General features: G+C 58.7%; 2 protein-coding genes across 2 annotated transcripts in view; both read left to right on the top strand.

Moving 5' to 3' along the window:
- The first annotated feature begins 305 nt into the window (after positions 1 to 305).
- Positions 306 to 12249, top strand: LOC123348220 (WAP four-disulfide core domain protein 2-like). Its single transcript, XM_044985697.1, is given in 5 exon segments — positions 306 to 335; positions 337 to 538; positions 806 to 940; positions 10335 to 10488; positions 12074 to 12249. Coding segments are annotated over 4 exon segments (519 nt in total). The 3' UTR covers positions 10487 to 10488; positions 12074 to 12249.
- A 2549-nt stretch (positions 12250 to 14798) lies between these two features.
- Positions 14799 to 23420, top strand: part of LOC123348264 (balbiani ring protein 3-like) — a 46570-nt gene continuing 37948 nt past the window's right edge. Inside the window, exons 1-11 of the mRNA XM_044985770.1 lie at positions 14799 to 14960; positions 15507 to 15647; positions 16652 to 16792; positions 17515 to 17658; positions 18147 to 18290; positions 19004 to 19144; positions 19338 to 19481; positions 20207 to 20347; positions 21129 to 21296; positions 21860 to 22003; positions 22300 to 22440. Of these exons, the coding sequence (XP_044841705.1) occupies positions 14876 to 14960; positions 15507 to 15647; positions 16652 to 16792; positions 17515 to 17658; positions 18147 to 18290; positions 19004 to 19144; positions 19338 to 19481; positions 20207 to 20347; positions 21129 to 21296; positions 21860 to 22003; positions 22300 to 22440 (1534 nt within the window). The 5' untranslated portion in view covers positions 14799 to 14875. The remainder of the gene's footprint in view (positions 14961 to 15506; positions 15648 to 16651; positions 16793 to 17514; positions 17659 to 18146; positions 18291 to 19003; positions 19145 to 19337; positions 19482 to 20206; positions 20348 to 21128; positions 21297 to 21859; positions 22004 to 22299; positions 22441 to 23420) is intronic.

Genomic DNA, 23420 nt, shown 5'->3' with positions numbered 1-23420 from the left:
ATTCTCCCGCTCACCAGGACGCAGCAGCCCCTGAGATGTGCCATGCACAGAAACACCCCCCGGGGAGCTGCAAACCCCAGCTCCTCCGAAGAAACCTGCATAAGAAGCAAGTTCATGAATCACCCTGGCCCCCACCTGTCTGGGGGCCAGCGGTGGCCATGGCAGGCTGTCCGGGAGCCGCAGCAGCTTGCTGTCAGCCTGCCTGCTGTGTGCTACAGAAGATGCTGGGTCCCTTCCGAGCTCTCACTTCCTGGTTCGCAGGCGGGCCAGAGCAGATACCTGATACCCACGGATTGTGCAATGGAATGAAGAGGGAGCGCGACTCTCCCGTTCTCTATAAATCACCTGGGAATCAGTCCCCTCCCTCCCCAGCTGCAGCCCCACCTGTGGGAAAGCTTAAAGCCCAGCCTGGGTAGGTCCGGACAGTCGGAGCCGGCTCCCCACAGGACCATGGTGAAGTCCAGCAGCATCGTCCTCCTGGTGGGGCTCCTGGCTCTCTGGGCCGAGCTGCCGTCTGCATCTGGCCAGAACATTACCAGTGAGTAGGAACGCCGCGCCCCCGCCCACGTCCCACCTACGTACGCAGCCCTTCGGCTGGAGGGACCCCCCAGGGGAGGGGGTCTTGTGCAGCGAGAGCCAGGATGGAGCCAGGACCTGGTCCCACATTCGGGTGAGCCAGGGCCTCTCACCATTAACAATGTCCTCGGGGACAGGGGATACATTCGCTGCCCTCCTGGCCCACAGCCTGGCCCTCTCCCTGGGACCAGTGTGACCGTGGCTACACCGTGGGCCTTTCCCGTTTCAGAGAAAGAGGGCGTGTGCCCAGACACAGTGGTGGAGGCGGCTAACTGCACAGAGGAATGCCAGGCCGACAGCGACTGCGAGGAGAACCTCAAGTGCTGCCAGACGAGCTGCGGATGGTCCTGTCAGATCCCCAATGGTAACGCGCCCCCTTAGGGCTCCTGCCTGTCGCCCGGCCCACTGTGTCCCCGCCACTGCCCTGCCCAGGGGCTCCTGGCTGGGAGCACTTTGAACTGGGCTCCATCTTGCATGCCAGGTGTGTGGAGCGGCCGGGACGTGCTGAAGTAGCAGGTGGCGCGGGCGGGGGGTGTGAAGGGAGCAAGTGACGTCTCTTCGACACGCAGGGATTGCCGTCTGCAGGTCAGCTCCACCACGCTGGGCTTCTGGTCAGAACCGACAGTGCACCTGTACGAAGTGGTGGTACCCGCAGGCCCCAGGTGCAGGGAGGGCCCCCACCATGCCGGGCGCTGCACGGTTCCTGAGCTGGGGCCCCGGGTGGGGGCTGCGCCGGGCGCTGCACGGTTCCTGAGCTGGGGCCCCGGGTGGGGGCTGCGCCGGGCGCTGCACGGTTCCTGAGCTGGGGTCCCGGGTGGGGGCTGCGCCGGGCGCTGCACGGTTCCTGAGCTGGGGCCCCGGGCGGGGGCTGCGCCGGGCGCTGCACGGTTCCTGAGCTGGGGCCCGAGTGGGGGCTGCGCCGGGCACTGTACGGTTCCTGAGCTGGGGCCCCGGGTGAGGGCTGCGCCGGGCGCTGCACGGTTCCTGAGCTGGGGCCCCGGGTGGGGGCTGCGCCGGGCGCTGCACGGTTCCTGAGCTGGGGCCCCAGGTGGGGGCTGCGCCGGGCGCTGCACGGTTCCTGAGCTGGGGCCCCGGGTGGGGGCTGCGCCGGGCGCTGCACGGTTCCTGAGCTGGGGCCCTGGGTGGGGGCTGCGCCGGGCGCTGCACGGTTCCTGAGCTGGGGCCTGAGTGGGGGCTGCGCCGGGCGCTGCACGGTTCCTGAGCTGGGGCCCCGGTGGGAGCTGCTCCAGGTAGCTAATGTAACACCGATTTTTTAAAAAGGCTCCAGAGGTGATCCTAGCAATTACAGGCCAGGGACTCTAACTTCAGTACCAGGCAAATTGGTTGAAACTATAGTAAAGAACAGAATTATTGGACACATAGATGAACATGATTTAGTGAGGAAGAGTCAACATGGATTTTGTAAGGGGAAATCAGACCTCACCAATCTACTACAATAATTTGAGGGCGTCAAGAAACATGTGGAAACGAGATGATCCAGTGGATATAGTGTGTTTAGATTTTCAGAAAGCTTTTGACAAGGGTCCCTCCCCAAAGGCTCTTAAGCAAAGTAAGCTGTCATGGGATAAGCAGGAAGGTCCTCTCATGGACCAGTAACTGGTTAAAGACAGGAAACAAAGGCTGGGAATAAATGGTCAGTTTTCACAGTGGAGAGGTAAATAGTGGGGTCCCCCAGGGCTCTGTACTGGGACCGGTGCTGTTCATCATGTTCATAAATGAACTGGAAAAAGGGTAAACAGTGAGGTGGCAAAGTTTGTAGATGATACAAAATTCCTGAAGAGAGTGAAGTCGAAAGCAGACTGCGAAGAGCTACAAAGAGATCTCTCAAAAAGTGGCAGATGAAATTCAGTGCTGATGAATGCAAAGCAATGCATGCACATTGGAAAACAGAATCCCAACTATACATAACAATGATGGGGCCTGAATTAGCTGTTACCACTCAATGTGCAGCGGCAGTCAAAAAAGTGAACAATGTTAGGATCCATTCGGAAAGGGATAGATGATAAGACAGTAAATATCATGATGCTGCTATATAAATCCCTGGTTCGCCCACATCTTGACTCCTGCGTGCAGTTTTGGTCACCCCCTCTTAAAAAAGAGAGATTAAAACTGGAAAATGTTCAGAAAACGGCAACAAAAATGATTGGGGGGATAGAACAGCTTCAGCGTATGAGAGATTACAAAGCCTGGGACCGTTCAGCTCGGAAAAGAGACGACGAGGGAGGCTGTGATAGAGATCTATACAATAATGACTGGGGTGGAGAAAGTGGAGTGTTATTTACCTTTTCATATAACACAAGAACCAGGATCATCCAATGAAATGAACAGGCAGCAGGTTTAAAACAAACACAAGGAAGTGTTTCATGGATATGAGTCAGCAGTGCCCTTGTTGCCAAGAAGGCCAATGGCATATTGGTCTGCATTAGTAGGAACATTGCCAGCAGATTGAAGGACGTGATTATTCCCCTCTACTCGGCACTGGTGAGGCCACACCTGGAATATTGCATCCAGTTTTGATCCCCGCACTACAGAAAGGATGTGGACAAATTGGAAAGAGTCCAGCGGAGGGCAACAAAAATGATTAGGGGGCTGGAGCACATGACTTATGAGGAAGGGCTGAGGGAACTGGGATTGTTTAGTCTGGAGATGAGAAGAGTGAGGGGGGATTTGATAGCAGCCTTCAACTATCTGAAGAGGGGTTCCAGAGGCTGGAGCTTGGCTGTTCTCAGTGGTGGCAGATGACAGAACAAGGAGTAATGGTCTCAAGTTGCAGTGGGGGAGGGCTAGGCTGGATATTAGGAAACGCTATTTCACTAGGAGGGTGGAGAAGCACTGGAATGGGTTCCCTAGGGAGGTGGTGGAATCTCCTTCCTTAGAGGTTTTTCAGGCCCGGCTTGACAAAGCCCTGGCTGGGATGATTTAGTTGGGGATTGGTCCTGCTTTGAGCAGGGGGTTGGACTAGATGACTCCTGAGGTCCCTTCCAACCCTGAGATGCTATGATCCTATGAGAGCAATGCCTGAAGGCGAGGAATTGCCATGAGCCAAGAGGGATCAGGATGGTCCCTTCTGACATTAAAGTCAATGAGTCTGTAAGAAAGGGAACACTCAAGCTACTTGCCGTACTAGGGAAAGCTTCTGCCTGGGGATAATCCCCAGAGAGAGGGGAGTCCTGCCTAGGGGCCAGCAGGGACATGGAATGGGCTGTTATGCTTATAAGAAGAACACAGGATCTTTTTCAGGGGAAAAGGCAACACACCATGTTTACTGAGCATGAGTGAGGAGCTGAGCTCTGTCGGTCGATGCGCTGAGGCTTTGCAGGACTGAACCCAGAGTTCTATGGCAAAACACACCAGCTTTAGACTTGTAAATTCCCACGTTAGTCTATGGATTTTGCAATCCTGGGATCGTGAGTCCTTAAGTGGAGTTCATCTTGGGGTTTTCCGCTGTTATCTCTTATTTGTTGTCTTGCCCTGGGGGTGTTTGCCTCACCTCTGAGGTCTTGGATGCTGCTAACTCGTTTAGCATCAGATACAATGGATGTTTTCTGATTGTTTCCTGCTCTCTCTCCAAGTCTCTCACTTCTTCTTGACCAGCTGGACATTTGGGATGGCTTTCACACTCATCCTGAACCATGCACACATCCTTTACTCACCCCCAAACAATTGCACAGAGAATGTCAGACAGGATTACATTTTAGAAAGGGTTATATGGTTACTAAAGGGATTACACAAGAACCTTACACCACTTCATTTGCAATGCAGATACGAAACAAGACCTTATAGCAAATACTGTAATGAAAACTTATCCTAAAACAAAAGGTGACCAGAATCAGCCATAAGGACTGTTCTGGTCTGTTCCTGCCTTAACATCAGTTCAGACACGGGCAGCCTGGCTGATGTGTTTTTACCAATGACCCCTTAGGCCATTGCTTTCTACTATTCAAAAAGGGTGGCTGGCAGGATATGGTCAAATCATACAGCAATACATGCTACATTATTATATCCTTCCTTCTAAATGATCCAAAATACAAACATAAAATCCTACTACTGCATATCCCCCTTTTGACCCCTCACGAACAATTCTTGACTGGGCCATATTTTATACAATTGTTTCATAGCAATATACTGAGAGACAATTTGAGCTTGTGGTTGTAATTTAACAAACATTCTCTTTGTCCAACAGCACATACAACACATTCCTAGCAAGCAAACACAGGACAATATTAACACAACTAGCAATGGGTGGAACATAACAGACATGCCCTTAAATGTACCAGTGCTAGGCTGTCAGCTCTTTTTCAGACTTAGCAATTTTTAGTATGTCTCTATTTGCATGTAATATTTGAATGACACACTTCCCTGTATCCCTCTGAGTCTGTTGTAAAAACTGAGCCACTTTGTTTCTGACAACAAGTGATCAGTTAGATGTGCCAATCCAGGCCATGGGTAACAGAGAAATTAACCAGGGTAGCTGTTATAAGGCTCTGTGCTTCTTCTCTCTTTGGTACATAATACATACGATTGCTAGTATATAATACACGGGCATCACATCTACATTCACCCACTGGGGGTTAGCTAATACTTGCATCCTCCCAAAATACTGTTTCCCAGGATGTAACACATGCACGTTGTCCGATGTACAAAACACGTCACATTTTCTAGTTCATCCCATACACATGTTCCCAATGATGTGTCCTTGCTGCATGGTTCTGTGGTGACAGGTAGGAACGAGCACACGCATTTCTGAGGGCTCCACTCCATACACCCTCGGGTGTCCAATAATTTCTCCTCTTTCCAGCCCACTGACCCATAACCCGGGGTAGCCAAAAGGATCCCATGGTCAGTTTTGGAAGCGGGCTCACTTTCCATATCTCTGTCTCCACAGACTGTTGGGGAGCAATTTTAACAATAATTTCACCTAATAACAAATCAGGCTTAACCATGCTGGAAACATAATGCCTCCATTCATGTTTGTAGGTGTCAGAGAAGGACCCCTCTTCCATTGTTTGATAAGATGCATTAATACCTGAACAGTCCCAGATATCACCCAAAACATTTCGAGTGCAAGTGATGCATCTCAGTACATCCTGTGGCCAAGGCAGTTTTATTCCCTAACACTATTTGTTATACAGCAGCCAGGAGGTGGGGTTTTGCCACCGCCACAGATTCCATGTTGCTTTTAGGTTTCCCAGACCTATTTGTACCAAGTCCACAGTAGTATCTGCCTGCTTGTGAATGAGACTCTCATGCAGTTGTGACAAGGAACTTACCTTATTTTTAATTACCTCCAGGTCCATAGTATTTATAATCCTATATATATTTATATATATAAACCCCTGCTCCAAAACCAATCCCTCCTAATATGGTGTTTGCTGTTTCCCTGTTAAAGAGACTGGTATGTCTGGACCTCCACCCTTCTGCAACATTGGCTTCTGTATATACAGTTAAAATGCTTGTGCATCCTTTTCTGCCTAATGAAATGTGTGTGGCACAATACACAACAATGCTAGCAACAAAACAAACAACACAAGATAAAACACAAAACACAATTTTTGTCGCAACAGTAGATCCATGGTATTCTGAGTTGCTCTTCAGCTGGTACCAGCTTTTCCTGATTTTATGAAAGACAAAAAGAACATGTTTCTACCCCTTTTCGGGTGGCAGGTTATTGCTTAAAATATCCCTTTCTTTTACAAACACGCTTGCTGACTGCAGGCAAAACAGAGGAATTACCCCCATACTTTCCTGGGCTTTTGTTCTATAGGCAAGCCAGGTTTCAATGGCTTCTACCTTTTAAGGGTTTAGGGAAAATTATCCCACTGCTCAGTTATTACATTCATGGGGTGATGTACCTCAGTTTCCCTTCTTATACAGCAGACCAAGTTTATAATGTTTTTTCTGCTGTGCTAAGCATTAAGTTTATTCACAGGTAATAGCTGAGAAGCATCAATACAATATGACCTTAAAGTTCTTTTGGTTTTTTTTTCAAAAATCATACACACTAGACATTGTTACAGGGGGGTACTTATTAACATTAAATTTTATCCCAATGTTTAATATTAACAATAATATTAGCATCAAATCTATTAAAGGTATCTTGTTATACCATGAATTATAGCCTTGGGTTTTTGGTGAATTAAAAGGTAGGAGTGTCATGTGTATAAGCAGACCCTCTGTTGTACCTGTCTTCAGATTTCAGCACTGCATACTGCATTCTTCTACTGAGGGTTAACCTGTCCCTCTCTTATTCTTAGGTTTGACTCCTTTTTCCGCCTTCCTCTGGAGGGTCAGAATTTGAGCCTTTTGGTTTCAGGTAGTTTGTTTGCAAACCAAGTATGTCCTTTATCTGCAGCTCCTTTGTGCTGCCATTATGGGCAGTTCTTTCCTTCCTCTATCAGCTAGGTAATTTGCACTAACACAGACGCTTTCTGGTTTGCTTTTGGATCCAAAGGCATCAGCAGAGCTGAGAGACTCTGTCTTAAAGGGACACAATCAACTTCCACCAGAGTTTTGATTTCTTTCCACTTTCAATTCCTGCTTCCAGAACACCCAGTGATCTGAAAAAGAAATCACAACCTATGGTGGCTCCCTTTGGGGCCCTAGCAGGATTTTAATTCAGTAGGATGGTATGTTTGCATTGCTTTTACCCCTTCTGCAATATACATGGCACACGTCCTGGAAAAATGCACATTCCTTCCATAGTTTAACGTCTATAACTTTATATTAGTCATATCCATTTGTACATAAGGCGTAACTGTTTCTTTTGTGTTCCGAGAGTTTTCATGTACCTTTATCAAAGTGACAGTCTGATTACACAGAGCCGCCTTAAAGCTCCCTGTTCCTAATGCTGCGTTTTTGGTTTTGTGCACCTCACCCCTGCTGTTGCTCCAGAGGGGCACTGTCTTTTGTCATTTCTTATTCTTTTACTACAGCTCTTATCTGCTGTTTTGTTACCAAACAACAAGTCCAGACTCTCTTCCCATGCTCCTGGGCTTCACTGCCCTGCTGCAGCCACAGCTTTGGTCTTTGAAAAGATATTGAACGTTATAAAGCATTGAGGTACCTTAAGAGTTAAATGCTAAATACCAAAGACAAACAACACCAGTTACCTGCATGTGGCAAAAAGTCAGTCAGTTTTGCTACTTTGAATGAAAGATTCAAATGGATTTTTAGTGGGATTATTTAAAAATAAAACAAACCCTACAAACCAAGAGTTTTACAAGCCAGGGAGTGTTGATGTAGATCCTTAAAACCTCACCTATTTGCACACTAGATTTACACACTCACACAGGTACATACACACTCTTTTCTTAACATCCTCTTCCACTGCTTTCATTTTCACACAGCTGTACACAGACCACAGCTCCGGTTATACGCTTAGGGGCAGCTAAGTTCCAACAGAAACTCCTCATGTTCTTTTAGCAAATTTGACTGAATTGTTCATAGTCAAATGATTTAAATCAGATTGTCTCTTTGCCTGGCTTATTTACAGACATTCCTCTGGAAAAGGGCCCATTTCCCCTTCAGAATGGCTGCAAAGAAACCAAGAATTCTCTCTCTCTAACACTTTTCCTTTTTAACACGTTCACAAAGTTAAACTGCTTAATTCCCCCGCAGCCTCTGCAGAGTTAACTTCTCACTCTCTTTCCTTCAATCACTTGCTTATCTCCCAAACGGACACCTCTATCAGCCCAGATTCCACCATTCCCAGTATTGTCCCAGGGATCTGAATTCCTGCTCCTTCCCTTACTCCTCCCACTCTGCTGCTCAGGGCTCCAGCCTGTTTTCAAATCTGTTGCCTGCCTGCTTGTCTGGGCTTGATCCTGCTTTCCTCCCTGAACCGTCCCTTCCCATGGGCACAGGCTTTGTCCAACTAACCACTTAGCAAGGAGGGGGGCTCCTCAACTAGCCCCCACCCCTCGAGGTCTCTTTCCTTAAATATTTCTCTCAAATCTGTGAAATTACAACAACCTCTCACACTCCTATATCCTTCAGAGTGAGGTCTTACAGAAACCTACTCCTTATGTGCGCACACTTGTGCTGGGATGTACACAACACACAAAGTCTACACCCTCTAAAAACTCTGCCTGACAGAGCAGGAGGAGGAACGCTAAGTCCCCTACTTTTGGGGCTTGATCCTGCTACGACAAGGGTATATTCACCGATGCAATTTTTTCCCTGACAGATGGGTGGGAGTGAGGACTCTAATCCTCCCCCTTATGGCCCAGCACCTCTACGACCGGGGGGCTGTATACCTAGACAGTTTGTATATATCTTATCTGTATCGTTTTCCCCGACAGATGGGTCGGAGCGAGGACTCTAATACTTCCCCTATTGTCCGGCACTTCTATGACCAGGGGTGCACACACCTGACTGATCGATCACTTGACATGGATGGGATACCTTGTAGCAGTAATTTGAACAATCACAGTGCATGTTGTGATGAAGTGGGACTGTTCTTAATGTTTCCTCTGAATACTGTGTGGGTGCCTCAGTTTCCCCTATGCATTTCTTAAGCCTCCACTGTGCATAAATGGCCAACACTTTGTATCCTGGCAACAAATGGCCAGGGCCTTCCCCCTTGCAAGGGAATAGCTAAAGGTGAACAAAGAGGTCAGGTGACCTCCTGGCCCGGGAAAGAGACAAAGGCCAGAGAGGAGGGGCTGGAGGGGGTTTCAGTTTGGGAGCTGGCTGGGGACGGGAAGTGAGGGCAGACGTGGGTGTCTGCCTCGCTGGGCCCCAGAATGGACCCGACTGAGGGGTCCTGTTCTCTGTACCTACAAGCTCTGTTTTAGACCCTGTTCCTGTCATCTAATAAACCTCTGTGTTACTGGCTGGCTGAGAGTCACGTCTGACTGCGACGTGGGGGGGGGCAGGACCCTGTGGTCCCCCGCAGGACCCCGCCTGGGCGGACTCGCTGGGGGAAGCGCACGGAGGGGCAGAGGATGCTGAATGCTCCAAGGAGAGACCCAGGAGGTGAAGCCATGGGAGCTTCTTGCCCTGCAGACAGGCTGCTCCAAGGGAGAGGAGGCTCCCCAGAGTCCTGCCTGGCTTGGTGGGGAGCAGGTCCAGAGCAGCGCCCGGGGACTCCGTGACACGTCTTCCCCCTTTCGCAATTCTCCACCAAAAAAGTTATGCTTATAAGAAGCACACGAGATCTTTTTTGGGGAAAAGACAATACGCTGCATTTATTGAAAATACAACAGTTAGCATATGCATTCAGTCACACCACACACACACGTCCTCCAGATGGTCTTTACAGGTGAGGAGCTGGGCTTGCTGCTTATTAGTCCTTAAGTGAAGTTAATCTTGGGGTTTTCCGCTGTTATCTCTGATTTGTTGTCTCGCCTTCAGCCCTGGGGTAAGTCGACAGGCAAGTGCTCCGTCTCCGGGGAACTGGATTCCCTACAGCGACAGGAGCAGCCCTGGCGGCCGTGTGGCTGGGCATTGTCACTCCGGCGGCACAGCAGCGTTTTGTGTAGACAGGCCCTGAGCGCTCCAGGCCTGACCCTAAGCACAGGCATGTGCTCCCAGAGCTGGCTCCGTGCACAGGCGCTGGGGCCGCTCACCGGCAAGGCAGGGGCACAGAAGGAGGCCGATTGGACAGAGCCCCTGAGCCAGGTTGTGCCCCTGGGGTGCAGACACTTTCCTTTCAGAGCAGCGAGTCCCACTCCTGATCCTGAGCCCAGGGGCCAGGGACCCTCACGCGAAACTCATACTGTCTCCTGCCCTTCCAGAGAAACCTGGCTCGTGCCCAGTGGTGCAAGGTGGAATCCCCTTACTGGGCCTGTGCAAGAACCAGTGCAAAGTGGACTCGCAATGCCAAGGGACCATGAAGTGCTGCATGAACGGCTGTCGCAAGCTGGCGTGTGTCCGCCCAAATTTTTAAAGGTGAGCGTAGCAGTTCCTGGGGTGCGAGGTAGATAGCACAGCCCCCATGTGCTCCTGGGGGGGGTGGCACAGCCCCCGTGGGCGCTCCTGGGGGGGGTGGCACAGCCCCTGTGTGAGCTCCTGGGGGGGCAGGGTGGGTGGCACAGCCCCGTGTGCTCCTGGGGGGGCAGGGTGGGTGGCACAGCCCCCGTGTGCGCTCCTGGGGGGGCAGGGTGGGTGGCACAGCCCCCGTGCGCTCCTGGGGGGCAGGGTGGGTGGCACAGCCCCCGTGTGCGCTCCTGGGGGGGCAGGGTGGGTGGCACAGCCCCCGTGTGCGCTCCTGGGGGGGGTGGCACAGCCCCCGTGTGCGCTCCTGGGGGGGGCAGTGTAGAGTGGGGGGGTGGTTAGTGGTCCTCTCATTTTTCCCACCCAAGTGCGGAATGAATTTTGTTATGTGACACGTCCCCCATCAATTCACGTGGCCGAGGTGGGGCCGAGGGGTTCGGCGTGTGGGCGGGGGCTCAGGGCTGGGGCAGAAGGTTGGGGGTACGGGGTGAGGGCTCTAGGGTGGGGCCAGCAGTGAGGGGCTTGGGGTGCGGGAGAGGGCTATGGTGGGGAGAGAGGACTCCCCCCAGCTCCCTCTCCCCACAGCAACACCTGGGCTGTGGGGGGAGAGGTCCCTTTGTCTGCCACGGCAGCTCCAGGGCTGGGGCGCAGGATAGGCGCCCCTCCCCCAGCAGGGTTTCTGCCAGGGGAGGGGTGCTGTGGCAGGTCCGGACCGGGGCTGGGTTTGGCCTGGTGGAGGGACACCTGAGCCGTGGCTGGGTTTGGGCCTGGCCGGGCCGCCCCGGCTGTGGCTGGGCTTGGGCTGGGGTAGGGGTGCCCAGGCTGGTCTGGGTGCCCCAGCTGTAGCAGAGTGGGGGCCGGGGGAGGGGCACCCCGGCTGTGGCTGGCTTTGGGCTGGGGTAGGTTGGGGCTGGGGGAGGGGCACCCCTCCCCAGGCCGTGCCAGGTCCTGACCTGCTGCATGGCCACACAGCTTACAGGGAACTTGGGTGGCAGGGCACCCCACGCCCTATCTCCCGTGCGTAGGTCTCATGGCCAGGCACTGCGGGACCTCCTTTCTCACTGCACAGCTATGCGAGAAGCCCAGATGCCGTGAGGATGGGCAGACAGCCAGACCTGGAGGGAGATCTGCTCCCTTGTCCCCCCTCAGGTAGTCAGTGTCATTTGCCCCATGGGGCCGGCCTGTCACTGGGGCATTGCAGAGCCAGGACAATAGAGGCTGAGCCGGAGAACAAGGATCTCCCCAGTCCCGACCTAGCGCAGGGCGTCCCTGTGAGCAGGGCTGATCCTGCCAGCCCGCCTCGCCCTCCGGAGATCGCCTCCGGCCCCACGGCTCAGCCTGGGCCCAGACTTCCAGCAGGGCTCTCCTACGCTGAGTAGGGCACGTCAGCGGCCCCAGGACACAGCCTGCAGAGGCTGGTAGTGCCCAGGAGGCGATTCACTGTCAGCACCATCCTTGCACCCAGCGCTGATGGGGTGGGCAGGGAGGCCTGCTCCCAGCCTGCTCCCTGCCGCCTCATTGCATGACTTTCCCTTTGCAGATGCCTCCTAGCTCTGCCCATCACCAGGCAAAGGGGGAGCCTGTCGCTCTGCACACGACTCCCAGTGCCCCAGCGTGGAGCTGTCCTGCTCCCCAGCTCCCTGCCCAGGGCTCTCACGGACCAGCACATCCAGACTCCAGGCTCTCCCCGACCCCAATAAACAGCCTTGCCCTGCAGCTCTGGTGGTCGTGTCTGTATCTTCTCCAGCTCTTTGGGCCAGGTACCGGGCCAGCTCTGGTCCTGCATCCATGTTTCCCCCGGTACACCTGCCTCGCCCGTAGGGCTAGGCACCCAGCTGGGCTCCAGTCCTGCACCCCTGCCTCACCACAGACATTGCACGTGTCCAAACCGCTGCTCACCAGCTCAGTCTGCACCGTGCAAATGGCTTGCAAAGCGGGTGCACGCCCAGTTCACAGCCACACTCAGTTGCAGCTGTGTGTGCACAATCCAGGGCTGGGGCTCAGAAAGTGCCCCGTGGTGCCCTCCTGGTCCTGCCAGGCACCTTGCTCTCCCCCACACACCGAGTCTGTCCAGCCCCTTCCTGCGCTGTAACCTCCGTCCGGCCCCTGGGCTCTTCCCGGCTGTAAGACATGGGGCACCGCAGGCTGGGACGGCCTGGGCACAGGCTCTTTGCACCCCTCATGGAGTGGCCTTGAAGTGACGCAGCAAAGAATCCAGCCTTGCAGCTTCCAGCTCGGCAAGGCCTGGCCCTGGCCCACTGCCCGGCTGGGTGACTCCCCACGGCCAGGGGCTGGGCCAGGCCGACACATCCCTGAACCGCTCTTTGCAAGGCCCCGCTGGGCTGGCTGGGTCTCCGCCTCAGCCCGGGCAGCTACCCAGGGCACCTCACGCGCCTCATTCCCATCATCCCGGAACTCACCCCCTGCCCCTCCGGGACAGCGGGCGGCTCCGCCTGCACACACTGAACGCGCAGTTCGGCTGCTGGGGCCAGCAACCAGGCAGGGAGCGAGGCGCCCGGGCAGAGGGCCAGGGACGCAGCCAGGCAGGGCGAGTAGCACCCATGCCAAAGGAATGAGGAAACCCGAACCCCTCCCACCATTGCCGGCCCTGCCTCTCGCACTGCCCTGGGGCCCAGCCCTCTCGGCAGCCGGGCCTGGCCCCAGAGGCGGCGGGGCTGGATTCTGGCTCAGCAGGAGCACCCCAGGGATGCTGCCGGAAGCCCAGGTTCCCCCAGGAGCAGGGCTGGTCGTTCCCTCCCCTGCTGGGCTCTGCCCGTGTGATTCCCCAGGGGCTGGCTCTCAGGCCCAGCCATGGTACACGTAGCCAAGCTGGCTTGGTGCCCACATGCCTCCCTGTGCCCGGGAACCGTTCGCAGGGAGAGGTGACACCTGCTGCTCATTCCCTCGTTCTACGGGGACCCGTCCAAGCTGTCCCGACCCCTCTTCCCTGCCGCCAGGATGGGGGTCGCACTGCTTGGGATACAGGGGCCCGGACCACCTGGGGAAAGGGCTCCCCAGGCCTCAGAGCACAGGGATGGAGACAACGCTGGCACCAGCAAGGGCCACATCCAGAGGGCTGGGCACTGCCAGGGCCAGGCAGCAGGTCCCCCCTTGCCAGGCTGGCCTCAGTGGGTCTGACTCCCAGCCAAGGGCTGAGCTGCGGGGCCCACCTGGCCCTTCTCAGGCACATGCCCAGGTCCTGCCCACAAGCTCTACCCTCGCCCGGCCCCCACATCCCTGAGCACAGATCCCCCACAGGCCCCGCCAAGGCAGGGGAGTCGTTCCCGTCTCTGCAGGGGACGGGACGCCGTCTCTGAAGCACGTCTGGGGCTCAGCGCTAAAGGGGATCTGGTGGCCTGGCTCTGAGCCCGGGGGAGCCCAGCACCCTGCCTGACCATGCCCCGGCCGGAGAGTGTCCCAGGCGGGCTGGCAGCGCTGCATGCAGCATTGTTCTCCGGTTAATGTTTGTTGAAACTGAGCCCCAAGCACCAGGAGAGGCCGGACCTCCTTGCTGAAGCACACACTGGTCTCCTCTCTCCCTGGGATCAGAAGCCCCAGCCCCTGGGAGCCTGGACCTTGGCATGGCAGGATGCGTGGGCGCTTCCCCCATCCCACTCCACTGGCGTCTCCACCAGGCAGCTCAGCCGGGGTGGGGATTTCGGCTCCCGTGGGAGGCGGGAGAAACAGGCCACTATCACTGCGCTTCCCGCCTGGAACATGGTGAACGCTCCCGATCGGCGCCCGTCGCTCTCCATTGGCCTCTCTTCCAATGGCCCACGGCTTGCGGCCCTGGCACTGGCACTGTCTGGCTAGATCCTGGCCAGCGGGTCTCCCAACAGCACGACCCAGGGAACCAGACGCTTGGAATGGACAGTGCAGCCAGCCACAGACAGAGCCGGTACCGGTTCCCCGTGGGGGGATTCGCAACACACACCTGGGGCAGGGAGCTGTGCAGGGTGAGCCATGTGGCTTTGTATGCCCATTAGAGCAGGCCAGCCTGGGGCTACCAAACGCTTGCATCAAAGTGCTGGAGGAGGCGCTGCAGCCAGAGGAACCCACTGGTGAGCAGGAGGGAGGCAGACGCCCTGGAGAGCGCTGTGGGCTGCCTGCCCAGCTCTGCTTCAGGAGTCTCCTACGTCCGGATTACTATTGTGCTGAGCACGCCCCGGGCACAGCCCCCCTCCCAGCGCCGGTACTCCAGCCAACGCATTGTGAATCGAATGAGCTGGACTCTGGCAGGTGAGCCAGCCCCTCCCCAGCCTGAGCCAGCCCCCTCTGGGCCACGGTTTAAATCCTGGCCTGGCTGAGTTCTGGACACTCAGACCCGGCTCCCGGCACCACCATGGAGTCAGGAGGCATCTTCCTCCCCCTGGGGCTGCTGGCCCTCTGGGCCGCGCTGCCGCCTGCACCAGGGCAGGAGAAAGGAGGTTAGTAACAGGCGCGTGCTAGACTCACCGAGCGGGATCTGTGTAGCTTAACAAAGGGGTGAGTTGATCCCCGGCCTCTTGCACACTGGCCTGGGGAACAAACGGTCACCACGGGGCTCTCCAGTCTCGCAGAGGAAAGTCCAGCACCGTCCATGGCTGGAAGTGGAAGCCAGGCAGATTCAGACTGGAAACAGGGCCTGGTCCATTTTTAACAGTGACCACTGGAACATTCCCAGCCTTGGTGGCGGATTCTCCACCACTGACCGGTTTTTAACTCCAGCGGCTGGTTTCTAACAGCCCCGCGCTAGGGCTTGTTTGGGAGCAGTTCCCTGGCCTGCGCTCTACTGGAGGTGAGGCTAGATAGATGATCTGGCTGGGAATCTGTGCAGCTGTGCGTACAGAGAGGGGTTGCCTCCCAGCCCCGCAGAGGGCACCTGTCCTCTCAGGTGGAGGCAGGTAGCTGTGGTCTTATTCCTCAAACCATATAGCTGGGTCCACTCAGTGCAGCCACTAGTAGATGGGCTCCAGTCTCCTTTCTCTGTACAGGTAAAGTGGGTGAATGTCCAGCAGGGAGGATTGAGTTTGTGCGTCCCTCCAGGATCTACTGTCTCTCAGAGCAGAGCTGCCCAGGGAACGAGAAGTGCTGCAATATTGGGCACATGAGAATCTGCCTCCTCCCTGAAAAAGGTATGTCCTGCTCTCCCTGATTGCAGGAGGGCCCCTCTGCAGGGACAGTGGGGGAGCTGCCCGGGGCATGGCAGCAGGGAAAGCAAACGGTGGGAATAGGCAGGGATGGAAAGTAAAACACGGACCCTGCAGGAGAGCGGTCGGGGCCGTTTGCAGGACCATGGCCCTGTGCCATTGATTTATTCACCAACGATATCGCTGGTACAGCAGGAGTCACTAGATGGTGCCATTTGCTTAGCCTGATGTTCCTGTTCGTCGTGCGCAAGGTGAGTGGGGTGTTTGCATCACAGGACTAGCAGCACAGCATTTCTTCAGTTTCTGTGGGGTGAGCTGCTGCAAATAGCAGGGGAGTTTGCCTCTGCCGTCTTCTCTCACCGGAGCCACCTCCTGGCCACTGGGTTTGGGCTGAGCGCTCTAAAAGAGGAAGCTGTGTGTGTGCCCTTTGTGACCACCTCTGCTCCAGGACTGCTGTATGTACTATAAATAAACAGGCTCCATCCAGCACCCAAACTCTGCCTCCAGATTTCTCTTCCAATGGGAGACCAGTCTGCAAGGCCCCAAAGTTTGCTACTGCTTGGCAAGGGGGCGACCCGGCAGAGAGTGGCCACCCCTGAGCAGGGCAGCAGACCCTCTGAGCGCTGGGGGCGCTGACTGACAGGTGAGACTGTTCAGACAAACTGGAGCGGCTTGGCTGGGATATCTAAGGTTGCAGAGCATCTAGTGCAAACTCGAGGGAGGGGCTGGAGCCGGCAGCCCAGCAGCCTGTGCTCTGGGACCTGGGCCCATGCCCCCGCCAGCCAGCCAGGAGCTCCCCGCTGGCTTTCCCACCATTGATGCACAGCCAGGGAAGCAGCAGAAGCCCCTGTGTTCTGCTACCCTCATCTTGCATGTGCACAGAGGCTTCGTTCCCAGCACACCCACTGTGGCAGCTGCAAGGGCCCCTTGGAGGGGAAGCCCGCCTGTCCTGGGCACGGCGACTGCACTGTGTGTCTCCTGTTCTGCAGTGAACCCAGGCTACTGCCCGGAGCCCGACACCGGGGTGGCAGAGCCCTGCCTGGTGAGCTGCTGGAATGACTCTGCGTGTGCCGGCGGGGCCAAGTGCTGTGCCGAGGGCTGCCGCGTTCGCTGCACGAGCGCCCAGCCAGGTAGGCCCCAGGGGAGCACATGGCCTCTCGGCTCTGTGATCCCCACCCCCGGCTGTGCCCAGGGGCAGGCTGGTTGGCTGGCTGATGTATAAGGAGGGCGGCGACGGGGCCACTCTGCTGCTGCCCGGCTGCTGCTGCCTGGGGAAAGGTCCGTCCCTGGGCCAGGCTGGAGGCGCTGCACCCTCCGTGCAGACACAAGACAAGAATTGCCCTGCCCCACCTCTCCGGAGAGACGCTGGCCAGGAGTGTCTGCGCTGCCCTCTGCTTATGGGTCTAGACCCCAATGGGCTTTGGCACCAGCTGTGCGAGCCGCTGAGCAGCAGCCTGGGCCTGGCCCCAGTGGGGGCCCTGACGGTCCAGCCCATGGCCTGCAGCTCCAGACCTGTCCCTCCCTGGGGACCCAGGGGGAGGGAATCGCCCGGGACAGCAGCGCTGCCCATGGGCAGAGCTGAGCGTGGCATGTTCTCTGCCCCTCTCGATCTGCACGGCGTAACGACTGCCCTATAGCAAGGGGGAGAAGGGTCAGAAAGCGAGGCCAGAGACCCTGGCACCACCAAAAAGCCTGGGGCAGGCCCTGGGGCAGGGGGCACTGCCCTCCCTCCTGGCTGCCTGTGGCCCAGAGAGCTCTCCAGGCAGGCCTGGGGGCGGACAGCTGGCGGGGCAGGGGGTCGGGTGCTTATGTCTTTGCTGAGCTTCACCCTGAGCTGCCGTCTCGCTTCCAGCCAAGCCTGGCGTCTGCCCAAAGAGACGAGTGTCGCAGGATTTCATTCCTTGCACAAACCAGTGCCACGACGACAGGCACTGCCCCGAGAGCCAGAAATGCTGCTTTGCCGGCTGCGGCCTGGCCTGCATGAGCCCCTACACAGGTACCAGTGCGAGTCTGACCCCCGCACTGCTGCTGCCCCCCTGGATCCCACCCCTGGGGCACCAGGGCTCAGCCCCCTGCACTCCCCCGCTGCGGCACCAGGCTCAGCCCCCCGCACTCCCCCCTGCGGCACCAGGGCTCAGCCTCCCTCCTCCCCCCGCACTCCCCCATGGGGCACCAGGGCTCAGCCCCCCGCACTCACCCCTGCCGCTGGCTCCATGCACACTGGTCCCTCTGGAGACCCCAGGAGCGGACCCGCTCCTATTCAGTGCAGAGCCCCCCATGCTCGGGCTGCACATGCTGGGGGCTTAAACTCTCCATCCCATGAGCCCAAACACAGCTCCCAAGCACCTACCCACACGCGTGTGCAGACCCAGACACGCATCACGTGGCACTGGCTGCCGTGGCTCTGCTCACCCAGTCCCAAGGGAAAGTCGGCCCCCCCGCGCCGCCCCCGGCAGGCTGTGCTCACGGCTCCTCTTTCCCCAGAGAAGGCGGGCGTGTGCCCTGCTGTGCAGCTGGAGCAGCCCGAGGGGCTGTGCCTGGACGCGTGTGTGGACGACGCTGACTGCCCGGGGGATGAGAAGTGCTGTGCCACAGGCTGTGGCTATAAATGCCGAGTGCCCCTTCCAGGTACCACGTGCCGAGAGTGCCCAGCCAGGCAGGGCCTTCCAGCCACCCCGCACCACCGGGTGAGGTGGGAATCCCACGCTAGGATCCCCCCGAGCAGCCTTCGCAATGGGGCCTGGGCCAGGCGGGGGCATGGGGCAGTGACTGGGACACGCTTCTGGGCCTCTTAATAAAGAACCAGGGGAAACCCAGCCACCTTGTCAGTAAATCTACTCAGTAGAACAGGGACAGACCCACCCCCAGCCTAGGGTGACCAGATGTCCCGATTGTATAGGGACAGTCCTGATATTTGGGGTTTTGTCTTATATAGGGGCCGATTACCCCCCACCTCCTGTCCCGATTTTTCACACCGCTCTCTGGTCCCGTACCCCAGCCTGAGCCAGCCCTGAACGGGCAGGGTTAGGGCCAGCCCAGGCCAGGCTAGTCCATCCCTGTCCTCTACAAGGCAGCTGCACCATTCTCTGGCAGGTGGCTGGGGCCAGGTGGGACGCTGGGCTGGCTAGGCCTGGGCTGGGCCAGTCTGGCACCCCCAGGCAGCGTGGGCAGCAGGCTGGGAAATAGCCAACCGGGCAGGAGCGGACTGTGGGCTCTGCGGGCAGGGAGCCCAGGGAGCAGGCTGCCGGCCGGAGTCTCAGTGGGCCCCACCTCCCCAGCCCCTCCGGGGACAGGAGGGCTGTCTCTGGGCGCCAGGCTGGGGACCCTGCTCTGTGTTCCAGTGCGGCCCGGCGAGTGCCCAGCCGTAGCCCAGAGGTTTCTCGTCTCGTGCCGGCGGACGTGTCGGAGCGACAGCGACTGCCCCGCCACGAGGAAGTGCTGCAGCAATGGCTGTGGGCGGCTCTGCATGGCGCCCGTGCTCGGTAAGGTCCTGGCCTCCCCCCGCATCCATTGCTAACCCCGCACTCGCCCCAGCCCTGTTCATGCCACCCCCGGGCCGGCCGGAGCAGCCACTCAGCAGGCGGCGATGCTCAGGGATGGAGCTTGGCTGGCCTGGGGCCTAGCTTTGCCCGTCCCTTGGCTCCACGCTCTGCCATGTCTTTCCCTGCATTGCAGTGAAGCCCGGCCTGTGCCCTGCCCGAGCCCCCAAGGGCGGCGAGGATCCATGCTTTTTTCGATGCCTGAAGGACGGTGACTGTCCAGGGAACGGGAAGTGCTGCTTGATCAGCTGTGGCCTCGCCTGCCTCTCCCCGATGCAGGGTAAGCGCTCTCGGGACGTCCCGGGGATGATGGCCTCAGATCTGAGCAGGTGGAAGGAGCAGGTGCCGATCGCTGGTCAGTGAGGGGCCAGGGCCCCACCCCAGACCTGCCCTGCAGGATCCCAGCCCCCCCAGGGGCTCAGAGTCTGGGACACTGTCGGCCAGGAGCTCGCAGCACCTGCACGGAAAGGTTGTGGCCACGGAGCGGGCGAATGCTGAGGACAGCAGCTGAGAGCGGAAAAGGGCTGCGTCTCTGGGCACAGGGAGCCAGAGAGGGGTCCGTGGGGAAGGCGGGACACAAGCAGGGAGCTCTGGAGAGGACACCACAGGGCACAGCAGTAGAGACCAGGGTCTCCCTGGCCCTCCAGCCTGGTGCTCTGTGCATCCCCTCAGCCCTCGGAGAGGTGGTGGGGCTCTGGCAGGTGGAGGTAGGGGGGCCTCTTGCGGGCAGAGGTGGGAGGAGTGCCAGCGGATGGGGGGGCACCAGCTGGCCGAGTTGGGGGGACCTCTGGTGGGGGGGCTCCAGCGGGCGGGGAGGCTCTGGTGGGCAGGGGGGTTCCAGTGGGTGAAGGTGGGGGGCTCCAGCGGACGGGGGGGCTCTGGTGGGCAGGGGGGTTCCAGTAGGTGAAGGTGGGGAGGGCTCCAGCAGGCGGAGGTGAGGAGGCTCCAGCGGGCGGGGGGGGCTCCAGCGGGCAGGGTCCGACGCTGTGGCTCCTTGCATTGCAGTGAAGCCTGGCGCATGCCCAGCAGTGCTCAGAGGCTCCCTGGGGCCCTGCATGGAGGGATGCGGCAGCGACAGCGACTGCAGCAAAGCAGAGAAGTGCTGCAGCACCGGCTGCGGCCATGTCTGCAAATCACCCAGAGAGGGTGAGGGGGCCGGAGAGTCCCATGTCCACTGAAGGGCAGCCAACTTTCCCCGCCCCCGCTCACTCCATCCCCCGCCCCCATCACTTGCTCTCCCTCCTTTTTACCGGGGCTGGGGCAGCGGTTGGGGTGCAGGGCAGGAGGGGTTGAGGGCTCTGGCTGGAGGTGCGGGTGCTGGGGTGGGGGCCAGAAATTAGGGATTATGGGCTGTGGCGGCAGGGGCTTGGGGTACAGGAGGGAGTGTGGCTCCGGAAGCAGCTCCTAGGCATGGGGCGGACAGGTGTCTCTGCGCGGTGTATGCTGCCTCCGTGCACAGATGCCGTCCCTGCAGCTTCCATTGGCCGCAGTTCCTGGCCAATGGCAGCTGCGGAGCCATTGCTCAGGACAGGGTCGGGGCAGTGAGCAGAGCCCCCTGGCTATCCCTCTGCCTAGGAGTCGAGGGGACATGTTGCCGCTTCCGGGAGCTGCGTGGAGCCAGGTAGGGAGCCTGCCAACTCCACCAACTGGACTTTTAACAGCCCAGTCAGCTGCGTTGCCTGGAGCCACCAGGGTCACTTTTTGATCAGGCGTTCCAGTCGCAAACCAGATACCTGGAAACCTCACTCCTCCCCAGGGTCCCCTCAAGGCCGAGGCTGCACCCCTCCATCCGCCGGCCTCTGAACTCCTGCTGCAGCGCCCCTCCTCCGCACTGCCACGCGCAGCCCCGGCGGGACCCTGCCCCTGGCCCCCTGGGGAGCAGCGAGACCCCTCTGTGGAACTCCCCTCTCTCTGCCTGGGCACCCAGATATCTGCCAGCTCCCTGCCGAGATGGGCATCTGTGACGCCGACCTCCCTCGCTTCTTCTACAACACCAGTTCCGGGGCGTGTGACAGATTCATCTACGGGGGCTGCCGGGGGAACCCCAACAACTTTGAGGGGGAAGCGGAGTGTCTCCAGGCCTGCGGGGGCCCCGGTAAGGGACACAGGGCGCCGTACAGCCAGCCTGGGCGGGGCTGGTGGCCCACCAGGGCTGAGCCCCAGGAGCTGGGGGGAAGGTACAGGCCCTGGCCTGCCAGCCTCCCCGGTCCTGGTTCCTCTAGCCCAGCCCCCAGGAGTGGGCCTCAGCCCCGTGGGCGACGTCACAGAGGAGGGCAGGGAAGCCAGGATCTGCGGGGTCCCGGGGGAGCCGCTCCCATTGGGCAGAGGGACTCGCACTGCTCCACCTGGGAAAGAGACGCAGGAAGGGCGACAGGACAGAGGGCTGCTGGGCAGAGGCGGTGGCTCATCCCGTCTTCCCTGTGTCCAGTGATGGAACCAGAGGGACGGGAACTAATGGGGATCAGGGGGCTGGGGTTTCACCCCTCCCCTGGAAGCCTCTGACGCTGGCTGCTGTCCCTGAGGGGCCCAGATGTTCCCGTGTGGGGCCCGAAGCTGCCCTGGGCTGGGTGGGTCTGAGGGGGCCCCGAGGAAGGCAGGGCCCACTGGGGTGCTCCCTGCCCCAGCCAGCCCTTGCACTGTCTCTCTGTGTCTGCCCAGTGAGGCCTGGGGTCTGCCCAGCCCGGGCCGGATTGGGCCAGGCTGATGAGTGCGTCTCGCCATGCTCCAAGGACAGCGACTGCTCCGCCAGCGAGAAGTGCTGCTTGCTGAGCTGTGGCCGGGCCTGTGCCCCACCCGTGCAGGGTAAGGTGCCGCCAGCACCGGGCAACACTGCCAAGGCCCCTGGGCACTAGGGTGGGCCCCGCTCCAGCCCACCCACAAGACGGGAGCGGGCATCTGTGTCTGTGCAGGGAGGAGGAATCCGAGCCGGGACCCCAGCCCCTTTGACTGCCCCGACTGACCCCAGCTCTGCCCAGGGGCGCTGTGGGAGCCAGAAGTGGGCATCGCTATCCCAGGCAGGGCTCTCTGTGCCTGGCTGCGCTGCCATGGGGCACAGGGGCTCGGCACGGGCTCTTCTACCCCTGTTCTCACTGTTGCAGTGAAGCCGGGCCGGTGCCGCAGGACACTGTTCGTGTGCATGGGGGTCATCACCGCCGAATGCGACACCGACGCCGAGTGCCCCGGCACACACAAGTGCTGCCCAGTCGGCTGTGCCAGGAAGTGCGCCCCTGCTGAGACAGGTACGGGGTCCCTCTCCCCCCGCCCCTTCGCCCAGCGCATTCGGTCTCAGTTCCTGCTCTCCAGGCCTCTGATGGTTTGGGCTCTGTGCCTCTGAGCCCCCCTCTGATCTGGCTGCACACGGGCTGGGCACTGACCCGGCTCCCACTGCTCCCTGGCACTTTTGCCATTGCCTTGCAAGGGGCGGTCCCAGCGGCCTGCAGGGCAGCCGTGCACAGCGAGTCAGGAGTCATTGAAAGGAAGGCTGGTGCCGACGTCCTAGGGCTGGCATAGCCAGGAGCTCTACATTCAGAGCGGGCTAGCAATGAGCTGGGATTCCTGGAGGGTGGAGAATGGGCAGCTGGGCCAGGCTTTCCTCACTCCTAGCCCTGCCCCCCGTCTCCTGCCTGGGCCGTGTGCCTGCTGCTGTGTGCTCCAGGGGAGCCTGGGGTTTGCCTCTGGGAAGCTTCAGCTCCAGCTTCTTTCGATGTGTCTAAGCCATGTCAGCTGTGGCGCTGCCTGCCCGGCTCCTGCACAGGGCGAGCCGGGCTGCAGTCACAGCCTCCCTAGCACTCTCGGTCTCAGCCTCGATTAGGTCTCCTGCGCCCTGGCCCTACAAGCGTCCGTTGCCCCCATAGCAATCTCAGTCGCATCCCAGCCGGGGCAGCGCATGGGCATCAGGGCAAGCAACAGGGGCAAATACCAGCCTGCTCACTAGGTGCGCAACAGGGTGACGTGGGGCAATAGATGCACATAATGGAGTGGGCAGGAGCCCTGGTCAGGTGCCGTGGGCAGGAGTAGGCAGTGGTGTGGGGGAGCCCAGCCCCAGGGGGGAGGCTTGATGGGGTGGGGGGGCCCCAGCCCCGGGGGGGGTGGTCGGAGGGAGCCCTGCGTGGAATCCCTTGGCTCTGTGCCCCAGGCGGGCTCGTGTCCCTGGCAGCAGCAGGATTCCCAGTAGGGGATTCCCTGCAAAGTTGGGTCTTGCAGGGAGCTTCCCAAGGCT

This window comes from Mauremys mutica, chromosome 13 (assembly GCF_020497125.1).
Source record: "Mauremys mutica isolate MM-2020 ecotype Southern chromosome 13, ASM2049712v1, whole genome shotgun sequence".
Taxonomy (NCBI): domain Eukaryota; kingdom Metazoa; phylum Chordata; order Testudines; family Geoemydidae; genus Mauremys; species Mauremys mutica.
Note: the sequence above shows the minus strand (reverse complement) of the source record. Positions and strands in the feature narration are given on the sequence as shown.